The 21,949-nt window shown below is 40.7% G+C and overlaps 1 protein-coding gene across 2 annotated transcripts in view; it reads right to left on the minus strand.

Moving 5' to 3' along the window:
* Window positions 1–552: 552 nt before the first annotated feature.
* Window positions 553–21,949, minus strand: part of SPARC (secreted protein acidic and cysteine rich) — a 48,896-nt gene continuing 27,499 nt past the window's right edge. Inside the window, exons 3-10 of one of the 2 annotated variants that reach the window (XM_030211642.1) lie at window positions 19,652–19,702; window positions 18,728–18,815; window positions 16,051–16,172; window positions 14,659–14,779; window positions 4,563–4,696; window positions 2,530–2,678; window positions 2,033–2,181; window positions 553–1,251 (exon numbers count right to left, since the gene is read on the minus strand). In XM_030211642.1, coding sequence (XP_030067502.1) covers window positions 1,223–1,251; window positions 2,033–2,181; window positions 2,530–2,678; window positions 4,563–4,696; window positions 14,659–14,779; window positions 16,051–16,172; window positions 18,728–18,815; window positions 19,652–19,702 — 843 coding nt within the window. In that variant the 3' untranslated portion in view covers window positions 553–1,222. Of the gene's footprint in view, window positions 1,252–2,032; window positions 2,182–2,529; window positions 2,679–4,562; window positions 4,697–14,658; window positions 14,780–16,050; window positions 16,173–18,727; window positions 18,816–19,651; window positions 19,706–21,949 lie in introns of both variants that reach the window. The other variant, XM_030211641.1, reaches the window with a different exon arrangement.

Genomic DNA, 21,949 nt, shown 5'->3' on the forward strand with positions numbered 1-21,949 from the left:
TTCCTTTCATGTCACAGTTCCAATTGCACCTTAATCTACCGCTCCTCTAGATAAGCACCTGCTATATCCCCCCCCCCTCAAAAAAAAGCCAGCCTGAGAAACATAAGGTCTGGCAGAAAAGAGAAGACATAGTGCTGATAACCTAATGTTCCATGGGGCAGTACCAACCATTCTAACTTATATACCTTTCGTCCACCAAGCTATGTGGGACTTTTTACACTGTTACCCAGAATCACAGGATGGTTTTGATTTTTTCTTTTTTTTAATAGGAGAGGACAAAAATGTCATAGGGATAATGAGGCCAGTTGGTCACCCCTCATTACACAGAGTAGAGTAGATGCCCCATAGAGTAGCCTTAAATAATCAACCTTTGATGGAACAGAAAGAACAGTAAAAGTAGGTAATAATCAAATAGAGACTTGATGAGTTACGCCTTTTGTTACAGATTAAGCATGAAGTAGAAGCATGAAGTGTCTGAACGTATACAAACATTTAAATGCAGAGAAGATCAGAAATCATGTAGAATACTGAAATGAAATTTAAAACAAAATAAGCCTTTAGCATTTATAAAGGTTTATTGTTTGTAGGAAGCTTTACACGTTGACTTCATTGAGTTGCGCTTAACTCTTCCTCACTTCTGTTCCAGATTGTGAACATTCAAAACATGGGAATAAAATAAAATCCATTCTGGTCTTTAACCTTCTGGCCCAAGTTAACTTTCCTGCCTTCTCCAAAGGAAAAGCAATTCATCACCAATGAAACTCTCCAGCTCTGGCATTGACTAGACATTCTGTGGAACCAGCTTCTGCCTCTATTTCACATGCCTTCTGCAAACCATGGCATTACTCTACTGCCATTCTGTTCAACATTAAATATCAACACCAAAAAATAAAGAATTAGAAATGCAGAGGTTCTAGAAGCTTTAGGATAAGAACGGATCGACCATTTTTATCTCATTTAATCCAGTTCTTTTTTTACATTATGTAGCATCAAAGGGCTAAAGATCACACAGACAATGCGAGTGAGTGAGTGAATGCAGGTTCTAGTGGTATAGGCTAATAAGATTGGGTCTCTTCTATTTGTTCTTGTTTTTAGCACCGTTAATGCACTGTTTACATCTACATTAGCACCTTGTCCCGAGACATTAACATTAAAAGTTATAGAAAACAAAAGGTCCGAAGGATGAAGAAAAATGGAAAGCAATAGGGATGTGGTCACTGGATTAGATCACAAGGTCCTTGTCAATATCCTCTGGAAAAGAAAAAAGAGAGAGAAGTATGTTATGTACAAGGGTTCTAAGATGTACAATGTACATCGCAGCAGACTGGGATGGCAATTAAAACAAGTCATATTGTTGAAACTTAGAGAGGACAGTTTTCTCCTTAATGTTATGGCTCTCGCCATGTCAGGAAATAGCTGAATCTTTTGACTGCAAAATAAACTCTCTTTCTTTTTAAAGGAAGATTTTAGAATCATCACTTTATCTGTCTCAGCGAAGAATGTAACCAAAAGGCTTGCCCTAGTGGAAATATTATCATGGGAACTTTCTAAAAAAATTGGTTAAATTCAGAGACCTTTCTACCATGGAATCAAAACATCCTTGGAGTTCATTCTCCAAAGAATATAATAACAATTAGCGAATTTAAATTGTACGATTCCCTAATATGGTTGGGCCACATGAACTATATCTTACCACAACATCACTTTGTATTTGTTTACCCCGGAGTCTCCAAATGCCTCTCCGGTACTATGTAAGCCACATTGAGCCTGCAATTAGGTGGGAAAATGTGGGATACAAATGTAACAAATAAATAAATAAATGTCATACCTACTTGAGATACTTATATAATAGCATCTCCACAGAGAGTAGACTTAATGATAGTCTTCTGGTAAGATTGTATGTGTGGCTTGTAGAGTCTGGTTTTGCTAAGGTATAGTGAGCTTAGTGCTACACCAGTGTTTCTAAAAGGTTGGTAAAGGGACAGCAGCAAATTACTCTATTGTGTTATTTCTTGAGATGGATGATACTTACGCTCCTTGATGCCGAAGCACTTGGCCCATTCATCAAGACCAATATACTTGTCATTGTCAATGTCACACTCTGTAAAGAAACGGGTGGTGCAGTGTTCCATGGGGATGAGTGGAGCACGGAGAGGAGACAGTTCAGTGTGAGAAAGATATCTGCAAGAAACATAGAAAGTTAGGGTATTGGGCTATAAAGCCAAACAAGAGAAAATGACAAGAGAAGATTAGATCATAAACTCATTCTTCCCTTTTCTTTCTGGTGGTATAGTGAACTCCTAGATTATCTCCAAACACAAATATATGCATACACATCTCATGCACATCCATTGCGGTTATCCTGAATTTGTGGCTGATTGGAAGCTCCTGAGAACAACTCTGGGAGCCAATAGACTAGAGAAAACCTATTATGAATTTGCATGTTCACCAGGATTGCATTCTCCATTAGATGTAGATCTCTGGCCCAGTTACTAGAGAGGTCATTTCACTCTTTACTCAGTCACTTACCCATCAACTGGGTGCTGGTCCAGTTGACCAAATTGCCAGTGGACAGGGAAGATGTACATGTTGTAGTTCTTTTCAAAGTCACGGACCAGCAGCTCCATTGGATGGTCTCCAGCTTCCAGGCGTTTTTCGTTCTCATGGATCTTTTTTGCCTGGATAAAAATATTGTTTGTTTGTTGACATTAGAATTAATCTGCTATCATTCTGGTCTTTAGAATTTTATGTATTTACTTTCAAATTTATAGATCATAATCCCAGGTCTAGGTTGCTCAATGTGGTGTACAATAGCAGTCCAATAAAATCTATACAAAACATTACATAATCATGAAAAAAAAATAGAAGAACTAGCAAAGTTAAGAAGGCAGAAAAATTTGAAACCAAAGAACAGGCCCTAGAATAAAAAGTGATCTTTCCAAACTAGGTTATTTCTGCAAAGGAGTAATAATTGACTGGCAGATGTGAAGAAGGAAAAACACCCTCACTAACACAGGCCTATCATATAGAAAAAAGATAGTGCCTCCAAGGGTAAACACCTTAACAATAATGAATGACAAAACTTCAACACTCATTAGGAAGTCTAATTTTTCTCACTAGATCCTCAGACTTGATTACAGACATCAAATCAAAAGAGTTAAGAAACAAATCAGCTTGATGAAGAGGACATCAAAACCCATGAAGATAGAAAAACATGGCTCCTGGACTTTACAGACAGCTGCTGGTTCTCTTATCTCTACAGTGTGTTGTAAAAGCCCACAAGTGGGGCCCACTAAATCTACTGTTTCCAAGATACCCCTACCCAAACAGTAGCAAAAAGCTCATTGGCATTATTTCTGGCAGACATAATTGCATGAAAAAAAACCCTCTCATTTAGCTCAAATAACTTCTGAACAATAACAATTTGCCAAGCATTGCCAACTTTTCTACTGGGAACATCTTTCCACTTAACCGAAACTTACTCTAGGTTACCCACTTTCCTTCTCAAATCTGAAAGATTCTCAGAAAGCAGCAAGGGACAGAATAATTCTGAAAAGGAGCAATGCCATCTAAAATGTTCATACCGGAATCGGCTAACGCCGCTTACGGTACTATGTAAGCCACATTGAGCCTGCAAAAAGGCTATGATTCACATCTAATGTAGTTTTAACTATGTCTGCTTAGTTATTTGGATACTGCTACTGAATTTTGGCGCACCTAGGTGACTTCAAGGAGTTGCCCATACCTGGATAAGGGCCTCACAAGGTTTCCCTATCCCCTGCCCGTTCCCCCAACCTCTTCCAACAGTCATAACAGTCTGATCACTAAAAACCAACCTGTTCAAAAAGGCATACCACAATGATCGATCCTAAATACCAGATAACGAAACTTATACCAGAACTGGACAAAACTGAACCCTCGATTCCTGATTGCTTAATTTACTCTGTCACCATTGAACTTTAATGCAATACCACTTTATTTCTCATTCCGGAAATGAACTCTTTATACCTGACTGCTTAAAGTACTCTGTCAGTTATGAACTTTAATGCAATACCACTCTGTATTTCTCATTCCGATAATGGCGATTGCCACAACGGCATAATGTAAGCCACATTGAGCCTGCAAATAGGTGGGAAAATGTGGGATACAAATGCAATAAATAAATAAATAAAATAAATCTAAAGAAGGATCAACAGGAATAGATTGCAACATATTTAACTGAATTCATCAGGGTCATAGGTGCAAACACCTTGGTTCCCTCAGCTGAGAAACATAGGCTCAAGGCCTTGCTGGAATCACAAGACCCATACAGGCTGAATTCCAGCAACCCCCACATAGAAAAACTGATCAGAGTCTTGGGAAGCAAACAATGGATTTAAACAAAGACCATCCTGATGAGTTGCTTCAGTAACTAATTCAAATTAAAAGAATTTTAAAACTCTACCAGTTGGTGAGTTCTTTCTCACTTTCTATTATCCAAAGGCAAATTCAAGTGAAAAAAATGGGTGTTGGATTTGAGCACACTGTTCACTGACTGTTAGTTCCATTAGGTTTCTTCTTACCTTGAGCTTCTGCTTCTCATTCAGCAGGTTGTTGCTCTCATCCCTCTCATACAGGGTGACCAGGACATTCTTGAGCCAGTCTCTCATACGAAGGGGGAACTCAGTCAACTCAGCGTCCAGGCAGGGAGCAATCACTGTAAAACAGTAGCAAGGGCAAAAATACAACCCAACATGAATGCCAGGAATATCTTAATATAGCTGTCCTTGAGTATAATACCAAGCAGCTATTGCACCCTTCCTTAGCTCTTCATGTGCTATGTTTTTTATTTATTCATTTATTAAAAAACCCGTATATTCCACTCAATCCTGGAGTCCTTTGCGGATCACAATTAGACATACATAATAAATTAATCAACAACATTCAATAACAAACGATCGCCAGTTTCTCTACTTCATAATTATTGTGAACAGCATGCCAGTTTTACTACTTCATAAGTACCACCTTCATAATTCATTCCTCAGTTCTCTGGTATGCTTGGATAAACAAAATGTTTTTCAGTTCCTTTTTGAAATCACTCATATTTCTGATTATTCTTAACATTAGGAGTAGTCCATTCCAGAGCAAAGGGACTGCAATGTGAAAAACTGTGTTTCTATATTCATCCAATTTCCAACAAAAACTGGTCAGCTGATCTAAATAACCAATTTGGTTGATAAATGTGAAGCTTAGAAGACAGAATCTTAGAAGCTTGACCAGTTGTTATTTTGAAAACTATATGGATGATTTTATATTGAATTCTATATTCAATCGGAAGCCAGTGTAGTACCTTCAATACTGGAGTAATAGGATCATATCTATTTCCCCCAAGAGCACCATAGCCACTGCATTCTGGGATACCTGTAGGGCTTTCACATGACTTTTCTGAATCTCCACAAGCAGCCCATTACAGTAATCAAAACATGGAGAGACTAAACTTTGGACTACCATCAGAAAATTACAAGGTTTAAGCAAAGGTTTTAAACACCGTACCAATTTCAAATGATAAAATACACCCTTGATAATTTGATGTATATAATCTCTCATAGAGAAACTGGAATCCATAAGAAGCCCTAGGTTATGTAATTTATGCCCAATGGGAATGCTCTCATTTCCAAATTTCAAACTCATAGGCATCTCTTATGATATATATGTTGAAAGCAGCAAAATCTTAGTTTTGTTGACATTCAATTTTAGACAATATGTATTCATCCAGTAATTAATTGTATGTAAACATATCAAAAGTTGCCTGAACTGTACTCGCAAATGGCATTAAAAACAGGATCTGATATATCATGTGCTGGATTTCCCAAAAGTTTCCACTACTTTCAAATTGAAGATAGCACACAAATGTTAACACACAGAACCTTAAACTTCCCAGTAGGGAAAGTACCAAAAGGCACTAACAAGTCCACTACTCTACAACAGGAACAGAGTATTATCATAGGTTCTTAATCATGCAGGATTGGAAAACCAGAAACACCTAGAAAAACCACATGAGAAAAAAACCCATGGGGAAAAAAAACAGGTGGTTCAAAAAACCCAATCCCACAAATAAGGAACTATGGAAAATCCATTACATGGTGTATAAAAAGTCAAGGAAAAACATTCTGCCCAAAATAATGAATTAACTGAAAAAAAAAGAGAGATTATTACTGTTATAGGCACTGCAAAGGACAGCTGCGGCAGTTTCTGCAATAGCTTCAAAAAATATATATATTGGAACTTAGCTGCTGGAAGTCTACATCCAAAATCCATTCCACAGATCTTAACGATTCAGCTCAATCAGCTAGGTCCATTCTGAACCTATCCATCTACATGTATTACCATGAACAAGTAGTTGCAGAAATCACCACCTACAAGAAACGTCCTCCAGCCAGACAAAGAAATATCTTGCATTCAGTCCAAGAATATCCTCACTTCCTTCAACAAGAGCACCTTGTTTCGCTCAAATAAATGCTGCTTCAGGAAGGAACCAAGACCATTGCTTATCATATCGCGTGTTTTACCAAGACAAACACATATCACTTCACATCAAAATGGCGGGGAAAGAGAAAGTAACACCGCTCAAGATTTAAACAAACTGGGCAGCCAATCACCAGCCAACATGGAAAACGTCACTCTTACCAGCACACGCACCCCCATGTCACATTAAAAGTAGGCATTCCGCTCAATGCTTCTATTCAAGCTCTTTGGATTCAGCGTATCCAGGCTGTAAATCCAGCGTTGTTCTTTACGCCATAGCAGTGTTTTAGCATCACCTCCTCTCTTGCTCAAAATCAGCTGATCAATTACCACGTACTTCATTTGCTCAAAACGATGGCCGAATTGCTGACAGTGCTTGACCATCGGAGCCTCCAGTTTCATTTGAGATATACAGTGGCGATGTTCTATAACACACGTCTTAAATTTGTGTGTAGTGTGACCAATGTATATAAGATCACAAGGACATCGAAAAATGTAAATTACGTTCACTGAGTCACATGATGTATTATGACGTAAGACAATCTGTGTACAATTCTGCAATGTTAAATCAGAACCTTCTATGGTTATAGAGCATATTGAACAGCATCCACATTTGACATGATGCCCCTGGGTAAAATGCTGTGGAGACCAGATATCTGAAGGGCTCAGTCTGTCCTGTAAATTGTTATTACGGGCAAATGAAATCATGAGATGTTGATCTTGAAAAATATTTGAAAGGTATTAATCTGCAAACGAACCTTTTCCGTAGATGGGAAGGCGGTAGAACTAGAGGACATGAAATGAGATTGAAGAGGGGCAGACTCAAGAAAAATGTCAGGAAGTATTTTTTCATAGAGAGAGTGGTGGATACTTGGAATGTCCTCCTGCGGGAGGTGGTGGAGATGAAAACGGTAACAGATATTCAAAAATGCGTAGGTTAAACATAAAGGAATCCTGTTCAGAAGCAAGGGATCCTCAGAAGCTTAGCGGAGATTGGGTGGCAGAGCCGGTGGTGGGAGGCAGGGCTAGTGGTTGGGAAGTGGGGCTAGTGGTGGGCAGACTTCTACGGTCTGCGCCCTGAAAATGATAGATACAAATCAAGGTCAGGTATACACATAAAGTAGCACATATGAGTTTATCTTGTTGGGCAGACTGGATGGACCGTGCAGGTCCTTCTCTGCCGTCATCTACTATGTTACACATTACTATGTTACTATTAGTCTGCATTATTTCCCAGTGTTTCCTAATAATTGATGCAATCTGAGGTGATTTATTAGAAAACTTCAAAATACAAGGAACCACCGGAGGCTGCGTTTTTTTTTCTTGTCTAGGCTCCAATAACGCCTCCCGGTGGTTATAAAGTATCCGTTTAAAAGACTTATTGACAATCTTCTTGGGGTACCCCCTATCCAGGAATTTATGTTTAAGTTTCCCTGCTGAACTCACAAATTGTTCCATGATGTCACAAATTCTCTTTGAGATGATGGGGATGCATACTATCATAGGACAACAGGGAGTTTCTATCCGTTGGTGTAACATAAACATCTGTCCAGAATTCCCCATGCTCAGTTCTCACCAACACATCAAGAAAATTAATACATTCCAAATGATGATTATAGTCAAACTTGATTGTGGGGTGACAGGAATTTAAACACTATACAAATGCCTGTAAATCATCAAGGGTGCCCTGCCATAATACAAAAATATCGTCAATATATCTTCCCCAAAATTGGATATGAGCATAGCCAGGTGCCATATAGACAAAGCATTCCTCAAACCATCCCATGAATATGTTTGCAATAGAAGGGGCAAACAACGCCCCCATTGCTGTTCCGGATATTTGCAGGAACAATTCATTGTCAAACAAAAATTTTTTATTGAACAAAGCAATTTTGATAAATTCTATGAGAAAATCCATGGGGACTCGATGTGGTCGAGGACGGGCATCCAAAGCCAACTCCACTGTTCTCACTGCTTCATGTTGAGGAATTGATGTATAAAGGGATCGTACATCCAAAGTAACCAGTATAAGAGTAGACGTTATCCGTTGTGTTGCCAAGCAAGTGGCTGAGAAAATAAAGGCTAAAGAGTTGGCATTCCAGAAATACACAAAAACTCAAGAACAGGAACACGGGAAGGAATACCGGAGGAAACTGAAAGAAGCCAAGAGAGAGATACGTCTGGCGAAAGTGCAAGCGGAAGAACAAATGGCTAGAAATGTAAGGAGGGGTGACAAAAATTTCTTCAGGTATATTAGTGAAAGGAGAATGACTAAAAAGGGAATTGTGAGACTAAAAGATACTGCAAACCGCTATGTAGATAGTGATGAAGGAAAAGCAAATTTGCTAAATAGATAGTTTTGTTCTGTTTTCACAGAAGAAAATCCTGGAGCAGGACCGCGATGGACTGAAAAAAGTACAAATGATAGTGGAGTGGATACAGCATCATTTACAGAAGAGAGTGTGTATGAACAACTTGTAAAGCTAAAGGTGGACAAAGCCATGGGACCGGACGGGATCCACCCCAGGATATTAAGGGAGCTCAGAGAGGTCCTGGCGGGTCCTCTTAAAGATTTGTTTAATAAATCCTTGGAGACGGGAGATGTTCCGAGGGATTGGAGAATGGCGGAGGTGGTCCCTCTTCACAAAAGTGGTGATAGGGAAGTAGCTGGAAACTACAGGCCGGTAAGCCTCACTTCGGTTATTGGAAAAGTAATGGAAGCGATGCTGAAGGAAAGGATAGTGAATTTCCTGGAAGCCAATAAGTTGCAAGATCCGAGACAACATGGTTTTACCAAAGGGAAATCGTGCCAAACGAATCTCATTGAGTTTTTTGATTGGGTGACAGGAGAATTGAATCAGGGACGAGCTATGGACGTAATCTACTTAGATTTCAGCAAAGCTTTTGACACGGTTCTCCACAGGAGGCTTTTAAATAAACTGGATGGGCTGAAGATAGGACCTAAAGTGGTGAACTGGATTAGGAACTGGTTGACGGACAGACGCCAGAGGGTGGTGGTGAATGGAGTTAGCTCGGAGGAGGGAAAGGTGAGTAGTGGAGTGCCTCAAGGATAGGTGCTGGGGCCGATTCTGTTCAATATATTTGTGAGTGACCTTGCCGAAGGGTTAGAAGGTAAAGTTTGCCTATTTGCGGATGATACTAAGATCTGTAACAGAGTGGACACCCCGGAGGGAGTGGAAAACATGAAAAAGGATTTGAAGAAGCTAGAACAATGGTCTAAGGTCTGGCAATTAAAATTCAATGCGAAGAAATGCAAAGTGATGCACTTAGGGAATAGAAATCCACGGGAGACGTATGTGTTAGGTGGCGAGAGTCTGATAGGTTCAGACGGGGAGAGGGACCTTGGGGTGATAGTATCTGAGGATTTGAAGGTGACGAAACAGTGTGACAAGGCGGTGGCTGTATCTAGAAGGTTGTTGGGCTGTATAGAGAGAGGTGTGACCAGCAGAAGAAAGGGGGTGTTGATGCCTCTGTATAAGTCGTTGGTGAGGCCCCATCTAGAGTAATGTGTTCAGTTTTGGAGGCCGTATCTTGCTAAGGATGTAAAAAGAATCGAAGCGGTGCAAAGAAAAGCTACGAGAATGGTATGGGATTTGCGTAACAAGACGTATGAGGAGAGACTTGCTGACCTGAACATGTATACCCTGGAGGAAAGGAGAAACAGGGGTGATATGATACAGACGTTCAAATATTTGAAAGGTATTAATCCGCAAACGAACCTTTTCCAGAGATACGAAGGCGGTAGAACAAGAGGACATGAAATGAGATTGAAGGGGGGCAGACTCAAGAAAAATGTCAGGAAGTATTTCTTCACGGAGAGAGTGGTGGATGCTTGGAATGCCCTCCCGCGGGAGGTGGTGGAGAGGAAAACGGTAACGGAATTCAAACATGCGTGGGATAAACAAAGGAATCCTGTTCAGAAGGAAAGGATCCTCAGGAGCTTAACCGAGATTAGATAGCAGAGCCGGTAGTGGGATGCGGGGCTGGAGGTTGGGAGGCGGGGATAGTGCGGGGCAGACTTATACGGTCTGTGCCAGAGCCAGTGGTGGGAGGCAGGACTGGAGGTTGGGAGGCAGGGATAGTGCTGGGCAGACTTATACGGTCTATGCCAGAGCCGGTGGTTGGGAGGCGGGGCTAGTGCTGGGCAGACTTATACGGTCTGTGCCCTGAAGAGCACAGGTACAAATCAAAGTAGGGTATACACAAAAGTAGCACACATGAGTTGTCTTGTTGGGCAGACTGGATGGACCGTGCAGGTCTTTTTCTGCCGTCATCTACTATGTTACTATGTTACTATGTGTAGAGAGTAATTGCAAAAAATGAGAGGTTTCTTTTATATATGAAGTAATTGTATGTGCTAAGGGACAAAGAAAAACATCGGTATATTTACAAAGTCTTTCTAAAATGGGTTTCTCGATGAGACAATCGGCCTGCCGGGGGGGGGGGGGGGGGGCTGTTAAACTTTTGTGGATCTTCGGGAGAGTGTACAGTATTGGAGTCATGGCATAAACAAAAAATAAAAATCTACTTTCATTCTTAGAGAGAACACCCAGCTGCAAAGCTTGCTGAGTAAGTTTCTGAATAAGAGCAAGCAAATCTAAGGTGGGGTCAGCACTCAGTTTCCTATAGATATTTTTGTCTGCCAGTTGACATCGAATTTCTTCCATATAAAATGTTCTGTCAAGAACCACTATGGCACCCCCTTTATCGGTTTTACGGATCACAGTAGATGATTCATTGCTTAGTTTCCTGACAGCTTGTACTCCTCCTTAGATAAATTCCTTTTTTTTTGCAACATTCAGTGACTTCCAATTGCCATACTTCCTGACGTACTAATTTTTTTAATATGGTAATGGCTGGATGGACTGGGCCCGGGGGTACCCATGAGCTCTTCACCTCACAATTTGATGCTGTAGATCCCTGTGTCGAAGTGTCACCGAAAAACATTTTCAGTTGGAGGGAGCGGATAAATTTTTCAAAGTCCACACAGAACTGGAACAGCTGATGTTTAGAGGGCGGGACAAATGAAAGTTGTTTAGACAACACTTTTTCTTCTACATCCGTCAACTGATAAGCAGACAGATTGATTATAATGAGTCGTCCCTCCGCCGAGTTGTTCCCCTGTGGCTTTGGTTTCCTCGAGATCTCCACCCTCCCCATCCTCGTTGTGCCATTGACCTCATGACAGTTCCACATGTTTGTTCCCCCTCAGTCTTATTTTATTTTTGTTACATTTGTACCCCGTGCTTTCCCACTCATGGCAGGTTCAATGCGGCTTTCATGGGGCAATGGAGGGTTAAGTGACTTGCCCAGAGTCACAAGGAGCTGCCTGTGCTGGGAATCAAACTCAGTTTCTCAGGACCAAAGTCCACCACCCTAACCACTAGGCCACTCCTCGTTCTCCTCCTCCCCACTTGAGGAATTAGAGGATAAGTGAAAACCCACTCTCTTAGATTTTTCATAATCAATAGTTGTTTTCGGTTTCTGCCAACTGTAGACATACCCTTCATTATAATCCTTCAAATCCCTTTGAAATTTTTTAATCTTAACACTAGTGATTTCTTTTTTAAATTTATCCAGCTTATTATCAAAATCCTCTTTCAATGACTGATATTCTGTTGATGTTCTAAGTTGAGTTAATCTATCCTCCAATACTGGTTTCTCCTGTGTCAATTTCTTCTGAATGTTTTGAATCAACAAAAGCATCAAATCTAATGAACATTGGTTGAGTATGCTGTTCCATTGACTGACAAACTCAGTGTCTTCTGGAAAAAGTTTAGGGGCCTTTGGCATTCGCAGTCCCCTAGGGATAATCTCTTTTCTACAATAGTCCACCAATGTGGCACTATGCAATTCAAATCTCACATGATCCTTGTATTCAGCCAATAACTGAGTCCACTCAGTATCACCATTGATATCAGAACCCAATTGGGACAATTTGATATCAGGAGTTTGAATTCCCCTTTTTTTGTAATATTAAAAACAGGATGTCATCTGCATATAGTCTAAACTGAATACTGAAACAATTAAGTAACCACTCTCTCTTTACACCTCCAGTGTATTTTGTTGTCTTTTCAGCTGATTCCAGCAAACTTTCTCCTCTCTCATCTAATACAGTTGACTTTATCTGCCATGCACAAAGTATTATATGTGGAATTATATCTATCTATCTATCTATCTATCTATCTATCTATCTATCTATCTATCTATCTTTAATAACCCCTTAATAGCATCTTTGGTCAGTAAAATTCATAGCAACCTAGAAAAGGGCTCAATCTCTCTTCTGGTTTCTTTGGATATCTCAGCTGTTTTTCACCTTATTAATCACTCATCTTTATTGCACAGACTATCTTAATAGGCATTTCAGGCACTGCTCTAGATCGGTTCAATTCTTTTTTGCAAAACAGTACTTTTTTGGCCTCAAATTCCCACAGATTCTCTTCAACTTATCCCTTTCTGTGTGGTGTACCCCAGGGATCTTTTCTTTCACCTCTCCTTTTCAACATCTTCTTTAAGTCCGTTGGCAACTTCAATTCAGTTTTTTGGGATACCTGTCTATGCACTGATGATATTCTCTTAGTTTGGCACACAGACCCATGGTCTATTGAGTTGTCTTCCCTACAATTATGTCTTGACACGGTTGCAAGCTGGCTGAAAAATAAGCGACTTGTTCTTAACACTGACAAGACTGTCACTTGCTGGGTAACACCTCCACCATCTACGGTTCCAAGTCTGAGCTTAGTGTTATTTTGGATTCTCATCTGTCTTTCACTGGGCAGATCTCTTCAGTCTTACGTTCAGCTTTTAGGGCCCTACGGCAACTTTTCTCCATTTACAATTTTCTTGATACATATGCTCTCCATACATTATACCATGCTTATATAACGTCCAGACTGGACTACTGTAATGTCACCTATGCAGGTTTATCACAGTCAAATATCAAGAGATTGCAATCTTTGCAAAATACAACTGCTCAGTTTCTTTGTAGGACTAAATGTCATAATCATGTTACTCTCTTATTTCCTCAATTACACTGGCTGCCTGTTTATTTTAGGATCCAATTTAATATTCTTGTAGTAACGTTTAAAGCTCTTCATGATGGTGTTCCAGGCTATCTTTCTAACTTAACCGTTCCATATGTCCCTTTCCGTATACTCCGGTCTTTGAATGACCACCGCTTAGTCCTCCCTCCTCCTGCTTAGGCTCACCGGGAGTCAACTCGCAAAAGTGCATTTTTTTTCTGGTACCCTTTCTGTGGTGGTACAAACAATTTAAAATTAATCTTAAAGCACATCTCTTATCAGTGGCTTTTGGCACTCTGTGATGCGGATCAGCTTGGTCACAGTGGCAGACACAAAAATATTATATTAAGCATACAGTTATGCCTTTGTTCTGTTTTAGCATTAGTTTAGTTCCTTGTATGATAGTGTTTCTTTCCTATTGAGATTATTGGAGTTCCTTTTCAGCTATTGATTTGTCTTTTGAGATTAGCTCATTTTGGAAATCACTTGGACTTGGCTTGTCTAAAATTTGGCGATTAATCAAAATTTCAATAAACATAAACAAAGCATAAGCATATACAAAAGGTAAGGAGAAAGAAGAAATAAAGCTCTTGTGTTAAAATATCTGCAACTATGCAGGCTGTCTGAAAATTATTCCTTTAATAGAAGGCGGTTAGCTTGGCAGAGTTTAAAAAGGGGTTAGACGGTTTCCTAAAGGACAAGTCCATAAACCATTACTAAATGGACTTGGGAAAAATCCACAATTCCAGGAATAACATGTATAGAATGTTTGCACATTTGGGAAGCTTGCCAGGTGCCCTTGGCCTGGATTGGCCGCTGTCGTGGACAGGATACTGGGCTCGATGGACCCTTGGTCTTTTCCCAGTATGGCATTACTTATGTACTTATGTACTTATATCTGATCTGAGTTAAACTATTTGCATTTAGATATCACTAATGTGCTCCTCTTTGCTACTTTATAAATAGAGATTTAAAGATGGTGAATGGATGGTGAGGATAGATAGGGAAATGAGTTTTAGGGGAGTGGAAAAGTGAGTGTTGCCTTTGAAGCTACATTTGCAGGCCTATTCCATGCCTTCATTTGCCAAAAAAAAAAAAAAAGAAAACTTACATTTGCAAGGCCCAATGTAATCCATGTGCAGCTTGTGTCCCTTTTTCGTACCCTCCAGGGCGCATTTGGTGGCAAAGAAGTGGCAGGCAGACTCATAGGTCTTGTTGTCGGTGGCACAGACCTGGGAGTGAGAAGAAAAGGATCAGGATTTTTATGCAGACTTGTACCTTCAGCTCTAAAAATCCGAGGTATTTGTTCAGGACTCCTGAAAATGATGCATGGTGAGAAATGCAGAATCTGAAGGTGGGATATTAGAGCAATAACTCCTCGAAACTATGCTTACAAAATAGACCACAATTAGATACAGGGCTCAGGTAACTGTAGGGTTAAATATGAACAAATTATAGGGTCCGTTTACAGAGCTGCAGTAAAAAATGGCCTTAGCGTGCCCTTGGGCATGTTTTTTCCTGCATTGCTAAGGCCATTTTTACTGCAGCCATAAAAATGGTCTTTTTCTACTTTTTTGTATTAATGGCCACACACTAATATTGCCATTAGCGCATGGCCATTAAAAAAAAATTAGAACTTGTGCTCTTACCGCCACCTCTTTAGGTAATGGTAAGGGCTCCCCAGTTTACCATGCACTAACTAGTTAGCACATGGTAGATAACGCAGGAATGTCCACTCTCCACCCCTGATAAACCCACTCAAAAAAAATTCCCCCCAAATAATTACGGCGCAGTTAGCACATGCACATGCCTAACCTAACACAGAATGCTTTAACACATCACACATTAGGTTTGTTTGTGGGGTTTTTTTGTTGCATTAGGCTCGAATGAATGCCTAACGCAGCTTAATAAAAGGACCCCTAAGTTTGTACCTGAGGCAGTGGAGAGTTAAGTGACTTGCCCAAGATCATGAGGATCATCTAAGCATTAGGCTACTCCTCTGCTCCTGTTAGCTTATAAGGTACCACAAGCTTCAGTGTCATTGAATTGATATGTAAGCAGGGCCACCGAGAGGGGGGGGGCAAAATTCCCTGGGACCGGCCTCCAAGGAGGGGCCCAGCGCCGGCAAGCTTCTTCCTGTCTGCCTACTTCTTGGTCTGTTTCTCTCCTGCTCCTGTGTGCCAGAACCCGGATGACTGTATTAACGTGATAACCTGGGTCCTGGCACACAGGAGCAGGAGGCAACAGACCAAGGGAGGAGCAGTCAGACACCGGAAGGTAAGGGGGCAGGAGGGGGTGGTGCCCGAATTTGGAGAGCAGCCCGAGAGAGAGGGGCACGGAGCGGTGGCCCAAGTAGGTTGGAGGGGGGGAGACGGGCGGCGGTCCTGCCCCGGGCCCGGCTGTGTCTCTCAGCGGCCCTGGATGTAAGTGCGGGTTTAACAAGTCTCTGCATTGAGTAGTGAGTCCACATTACTTTTTCCAATTTAGGGCATTTTGGACCTACCTTTTCAAACTCGCCAACACTGGATGGGCAGCTGGAGGGGTCTTGGCAAACACACATGGGAGTGTTGCTCTCATCTAGTTCACACACCTTCCCATGCTTGCAGTGATGGTTCAGGCAGGGATCTACGGAAGGTCAGAAAATCAGAGATAAAGGATGAGCAGTCTTGACAAAGGGTGTTGGAAAACAGTGTTGTGGTTATTTTTGTAGCCTCCAAACCTGACATTAATTTTCCGTCGGAAAATATAGAAGCTAAGTTCTCCTCCTCAGATATGAAATACTGAAGTATAAAAGGAAATGGAAATGGGACTTCATATACTGCCTTTCTGAGGTTTTTGCAACTACATTCAAAGTGGTTTACATATATTCAGGTACTTATTTTGTACCAGGGGCAATGGAGGGTCAAGTGACTTGCCCAGAGTCTCATGGAGCTGCAGTGGGAATTGAACTCAGTTCCCCAGGATCAAAGTCCACTGCACTAACCACTAGGCTACTCCTCCACTCCAAAAACATTAGGGGTCAATATTCAGCTGACGGCAGTGAGCGGGGTTTTTTTTTTGACAGATTTATACCCCGGTAGGAATTTAGCCCTTAACCAGAGAAAGATAAGACTGTGTTTCATGCGGTCCGATTAGTCCGGTTACCTTATCCAGTTAATTGCTGAGGACTAGCATTTAACCAGATAAGTGCTGACTTTGCCCCAACTCCAACCCCAGTCCGCTCACAACATAGTTGGTTACAGCTGAGGTGGTTAGAAGAGATATTTAGCAGCACTTTCTGGTTAAGTGCCGCTGAATATCCCCAGATAATCCCGCACAGGTGATTTAACTGGAAAGGAGCCTTTCCTGCTGGTTAATTCACTGCAAATATCGACCCCTTAGAATTTTAATTGACAAGTAGAATTCTACAAACTGTGTTCAAATATAGACCTATGGGAGTGGTTACAACTGTGATACATTGTAGCTGTTGCAAAACAGAACTAAGGGGTCCTTTTACAAAGGCGCGATAGCGTTTTTAGTGCACGCTAAAAATAAGCACTAGCTAAACATTCGAGAAACCCATATATTTCTATGATTAACTCTAGTGTTTCACGCACGCTAATCATTAGCACGCACTAAAAACACTAGTGCACCTTTATAAAAGAACCCCTTAAAGACTGGATCAGTATCACTGAAATTCTTTTGTTGCTATGTGACTGTCCAAACAGATGAATTCTTAAATTGATTTTAAATCTTTCTGCTGGTTTAGGCCTAAATTCAGCAAATGCTGCCTAAATTTGGGTGACAATAAAAAAAAAAGTGCTGTTCTATAAATGATGCTCAAAGTTGGCCATCGTTTATAGGATAGTGCTTTGTGCTGGGATCCACGCCCAAAATTTACACCAACTTAAAACCTGGTGTAAATCCTTGCACCTAAATTAGGCGCAGATCTGCTGGATTCTATAACACTGTGCGCAAATTCTAGGAATGCCCCTGACTTGCCAATTCCCCTCCAATGGCCATGACCTCTTATAGAATACCGACTACAAAGATGTACGCGCAAATTCAAATTGTTGCCAATTAGAATCAATAATTGATTATTAGCGCTTTGTGCTGGGATCCACGCCCAAAATTTACACCAACTTAAAACCTGGTGTAAATCCTCGCACCTAATTTAGGCGCAGATCAGGTGTATTCCATAATAGTGCGCATAGTTCTTAGGAATGCCCACAACCCACCCATTCAACACCCATGGCCACACCCCCTTTTCAGCTGTGCGCATTAGAATTTACACGCACCAGGTTATAGAATATGCCTATAAGGTTGTGTGTGTAAATTCTAATTATACCTAATTACTGCCACTAATTGGTTGTTAATTATCAATTATTGGAGCTGATTGGCTTGTTAATCAATTAAGTTGTGCGTGCAGTTTGGCTGCATGGCCAAATTAATGCAGACAAGGCGCCATATATAGAATTTTGGGGTTAGTGACTATGATGCCTGGCTGAACTCCAGATTTTTGTGATTATAGATATCTTTTCTTTCTTAAGAAAAGCTAGTTGAATTTTCAGGATTAGTACAATGAAGTTTGCATATAGTAGAGACCCGATTTATTCAATTTCATTCATATTAATTGTGGTAATCCTAAAAACCCAACTGGTAAGATGTGCCTCCAGAAGACGGTTGAGAAGCAGCCTGCTAATGATCATAGTTTCTTCCATACCAATAATTTGTACGTGCTGCCTGGATCCTTTGGTATGAGAAGACAATATCCTATGTGATAAAGGTGAATATGTGAAAAACAGCGAAGGTGACTTAATAAAAAAGATGATGCTGTATGGAGTCTAGAAGATTTATTGGTCAACAGTTTGCAACTGTTTGCATTTTGCATCAGAAGCTATGTAGTTGGAGTATTTCTCTAGCGACTAATTGAAGAATCTATACAACAAGTACCATCCACACATTCATCTGCATAACACCGGAAGACTCCTGAGGCAGGCCGATGGGCCGAAACACGGCTGCGTCAAGTTGTTGTGTTGACCATTGACCTGTTGTTGACCAATAAATCTTTTAGACTACATGCTGCATCATCTTTATTATTGAGTCACCTTCAATGTTTACCTTTTGGTACTTTTTCTGCGAGGTTTTTTGTCCTTCTGTATCTTTGTAAAGGTGAATATGTATAATGCGTAAATGCTTACTCTCAGGAACAATATCCTCCTCAGCAATTGCAATTGCTTCATCAAACTCTCCAACTTCCACCTGCACAGGATTAATCCCCACAGGTTCCTGTAAGCAAAAGAAGCCTTAGTCATTCATGTTTAATTAACTGGTGCATGACATCTCTAGCAGATGCAATGTATGGCCTTAGATGTAACAACATGATGCTTTTTAAAAAAAAAAAAATATCCAAGCCAAGGCAATCTGTAAGGCAGGCAAGAAAGGCTTATCTGAAATCTAACTCCCCAATATTCAGCCCATGGAAATCAGCATTTTTAAAGCCGCTGACAGCCACAGCTGAATTAGAACTGGGTATTTAATGCTGGGAGTAATCTCGCAGTTATTTGGGTGCTGGCTCCACAAAACTGGATATTCAATGCCAAAGCCCAGCACCGAGGCACCAATGCTCAAAACTCTGGCGCTGTTCTGAACAGCGCCATAAAAATACTGCCGTTAACAGTGCAGAAAAATAACACAACGCTAATGAGATGCAAATTTGGGTACGCTCATTGCGTTCAGCATTAGGAAGTTCATTGGGAGGATTGAAAATGTGATAGTGAAACAGCAACACCCCCCCCCCCCCCCCGGCAGGGTTATAGGTGGAGGACTTCCGCTCAGGTTAGAGGGAACAGCAATTATAAGGGATAACTGGGAATGAGAAAAATAAACAATAAAATAATGGGTAGCCAGCTGCACTGCATGGGTAGAAAACATCATATGTTCTTCCTTTTTTACATTTGCACATTGGTGAAGAATAACCCCCACATTTACCCAACTGAAGACTGATAACATTGTTGTAAATATGTATTTGCTACACCAGCCACCAACTTCCAGTACAAGTCAAGGCACTCAGCAGTAGGAAGGAGATTTCAAGAGAGGAAGCCTACGATACCCATATTTCTTACCTCGAATATAGTCTCCTCTACCACCTCAGCCTCTTCTGGCAAAGCATCCTGCTGCTGGGAGAGAGGAAAGACATAACACTCAGACCAGGGCAGCCTTCTGAGGATAAATGCTTTAAAGTACATTTTTTATAGCATGTGGACTTAATCAAGAGGATTTATACCATCAGCACCAGGTGCTGACTAGGTAGATCCTTCTGTTTGAATTTTCTTGACCACATATGATGGAAAATGTTTGAAAATATAAGTCATTATGGGGGCAATTGTACAACTGGCCACCTCCATTTAGGCACCCCATGGGGACACACTAGCCCCCGGATTCTAAATATGGTGCCCAGATTTGGCACGATCCTAAGATGCGCAAGCAACTTAATTAGCTAACAAGCCATTAACGAGCAATAATTAGATGCTAACAACTAATTATGATGTCAATTGGCACCAATTAGGATTCATGTGCGCATCTAGCTGTGCACTATTCTATAATGCAAGGAGCCCAAATCCCATCATGTGCAATTTAAAAATGGGTGTGGCCATTGGGGGAGGACGTGTCAGGAGCATTCCAAAAAGTTGCACACCTTGTCACAGAATACTGGGTTTCCGTGCCCAACTTGGGCGCCAGCATTTACACCAAGTTCAGCAGGCGTAAGTCTGGTGCCCAAAGTTAAGGCATGGGAATTTGCAGTAAGCATAATTTTATAAAGGGCAAACTCATGCTTAGCACCGATCGTTTCTGGCACCCATTTATAGAATCTGGTCCTAGGAGCATATTTTATATCAGTATCTGGGTGCCCAGGTTTCCTTTAGAGAATATAAGCATAACTTGGTATCAACGCTCCTACAGTTGCACCAGCCATAGACCTGGCATAACAGTGGGCACATAAATATGGCTGGGCCATGCATGTAAGTTATTTGCATAACTGGAAGTGCTACCCATGTTCCACCTATGTATACGTCCCATTCCCTTTATGTAAGTTAGGCAACCCATTGGCACTTGCATGGGAAATTGCACACTTATATACACAAGTCTTGATCGGGTGTTTCCCGTATAAGTTGGTTTGTGGTTTTGTGTCTCTCATCTGTTTGGGTTTTTAGGAGGAAAAGAGTTTTTTAAATCATCCGATTTTCTCATATTGAGCATGAGTTTTTGCGGATGATTCTTTTTTCTCTTTTCTCCCCTTAGGGGACCAAAATAGCCTACTCCTAACTTGATAGTGGTTTTTTAATGCTATATGTATTTTCCCTATCTGGAGCTCTGAGGTTCCGGTTGTGTAAATTTAAAGAACGGATTTCCTGGTTGAAATCATTCCATTACAGGTGGGAGACACACACAAACTAACGTTTTTCAAACTTCCTAGAGAATTTGGATTCACACTTATATACACAGACATTTACACATGAACAGGGTATGTAAATGAGGGTGCCAAGATTATAGAATTGCCCTTTATGAGGGTAATTTTTTAAGAATGCCTGTACTTTAAGTGGTGACGTACGAACCCGCTTTGATGGTATTTTAGTTATTGAGGTGTGTATGTCGCCCCATACATGAGGATATTGAGAAGTATTTTCCAGATAGTGTATCTGAATATCCTTAGAAACCACCACTGCACTACGCAGATAGTGTCAGGGCGGAGTGTGGGTGGAGGCAAGATGGTTTCAGAACTTATCCAGACAGTGGCAATATTTATTTATTTATTTGTTACATTTGTATCCCACATTTTCCCACCTATTTGTAGGCTCAATGTGGCTTACATATTCAGTCTGCTATACGGATAAATTAGGGCAGATAGAAGGCTGTCCTAAACCATCCAGATAAGTTACTCAGATTTCAGAATGAATGTGGCCATTAACCAGATAAGGCCTAGAGCTGACTACCTTATTTGGAGATTAAGCACTGGCCACTGACTGGATTTCTAACCACTGCAGATAATGTTTTTGTAAAACACTGACCATGGTGGGTGAATATTGACATGATATATTATAAAATTCGTGTTTGCCATATGATGTATAATGTAGCATTAAATAAACAAAAACTACAGAATTAATAGTTTCCAGAAGAGAAAAATGACCTTCTAGTAAACATCATCAACTATTGTAAAAAGCCACTGTGAAAAGTCAAGTGTTCATTTCTCTACACCTTAAATACAGTAATCCTGTACGTGTGGATTTCTATTGTAAGTCCATAGGCTCAACTCAGGCTTCATGACACATTCATCCAGTCAGGTTTTCAGGATATCCCCAATGACTATACATGAGCTAGATTTCCATGCACTGCCTCCAGATGTATGCAAACCTCATGTATAT

This window comes from Microcaecilia unicolor, chromosome 8 (assembly GCF_901765095.1).
Source record: "Microcaecilia unicolor chromosome 8, aMicUni1.1, whole genome shotgun sequence".
Taxonomy (NCBI): Eukaryota; Metazoa; Chordata; class Amphibia; order Gymnophiona; family Siphonopidae; genus Microcaecilia; species Microcaecilia unicolor.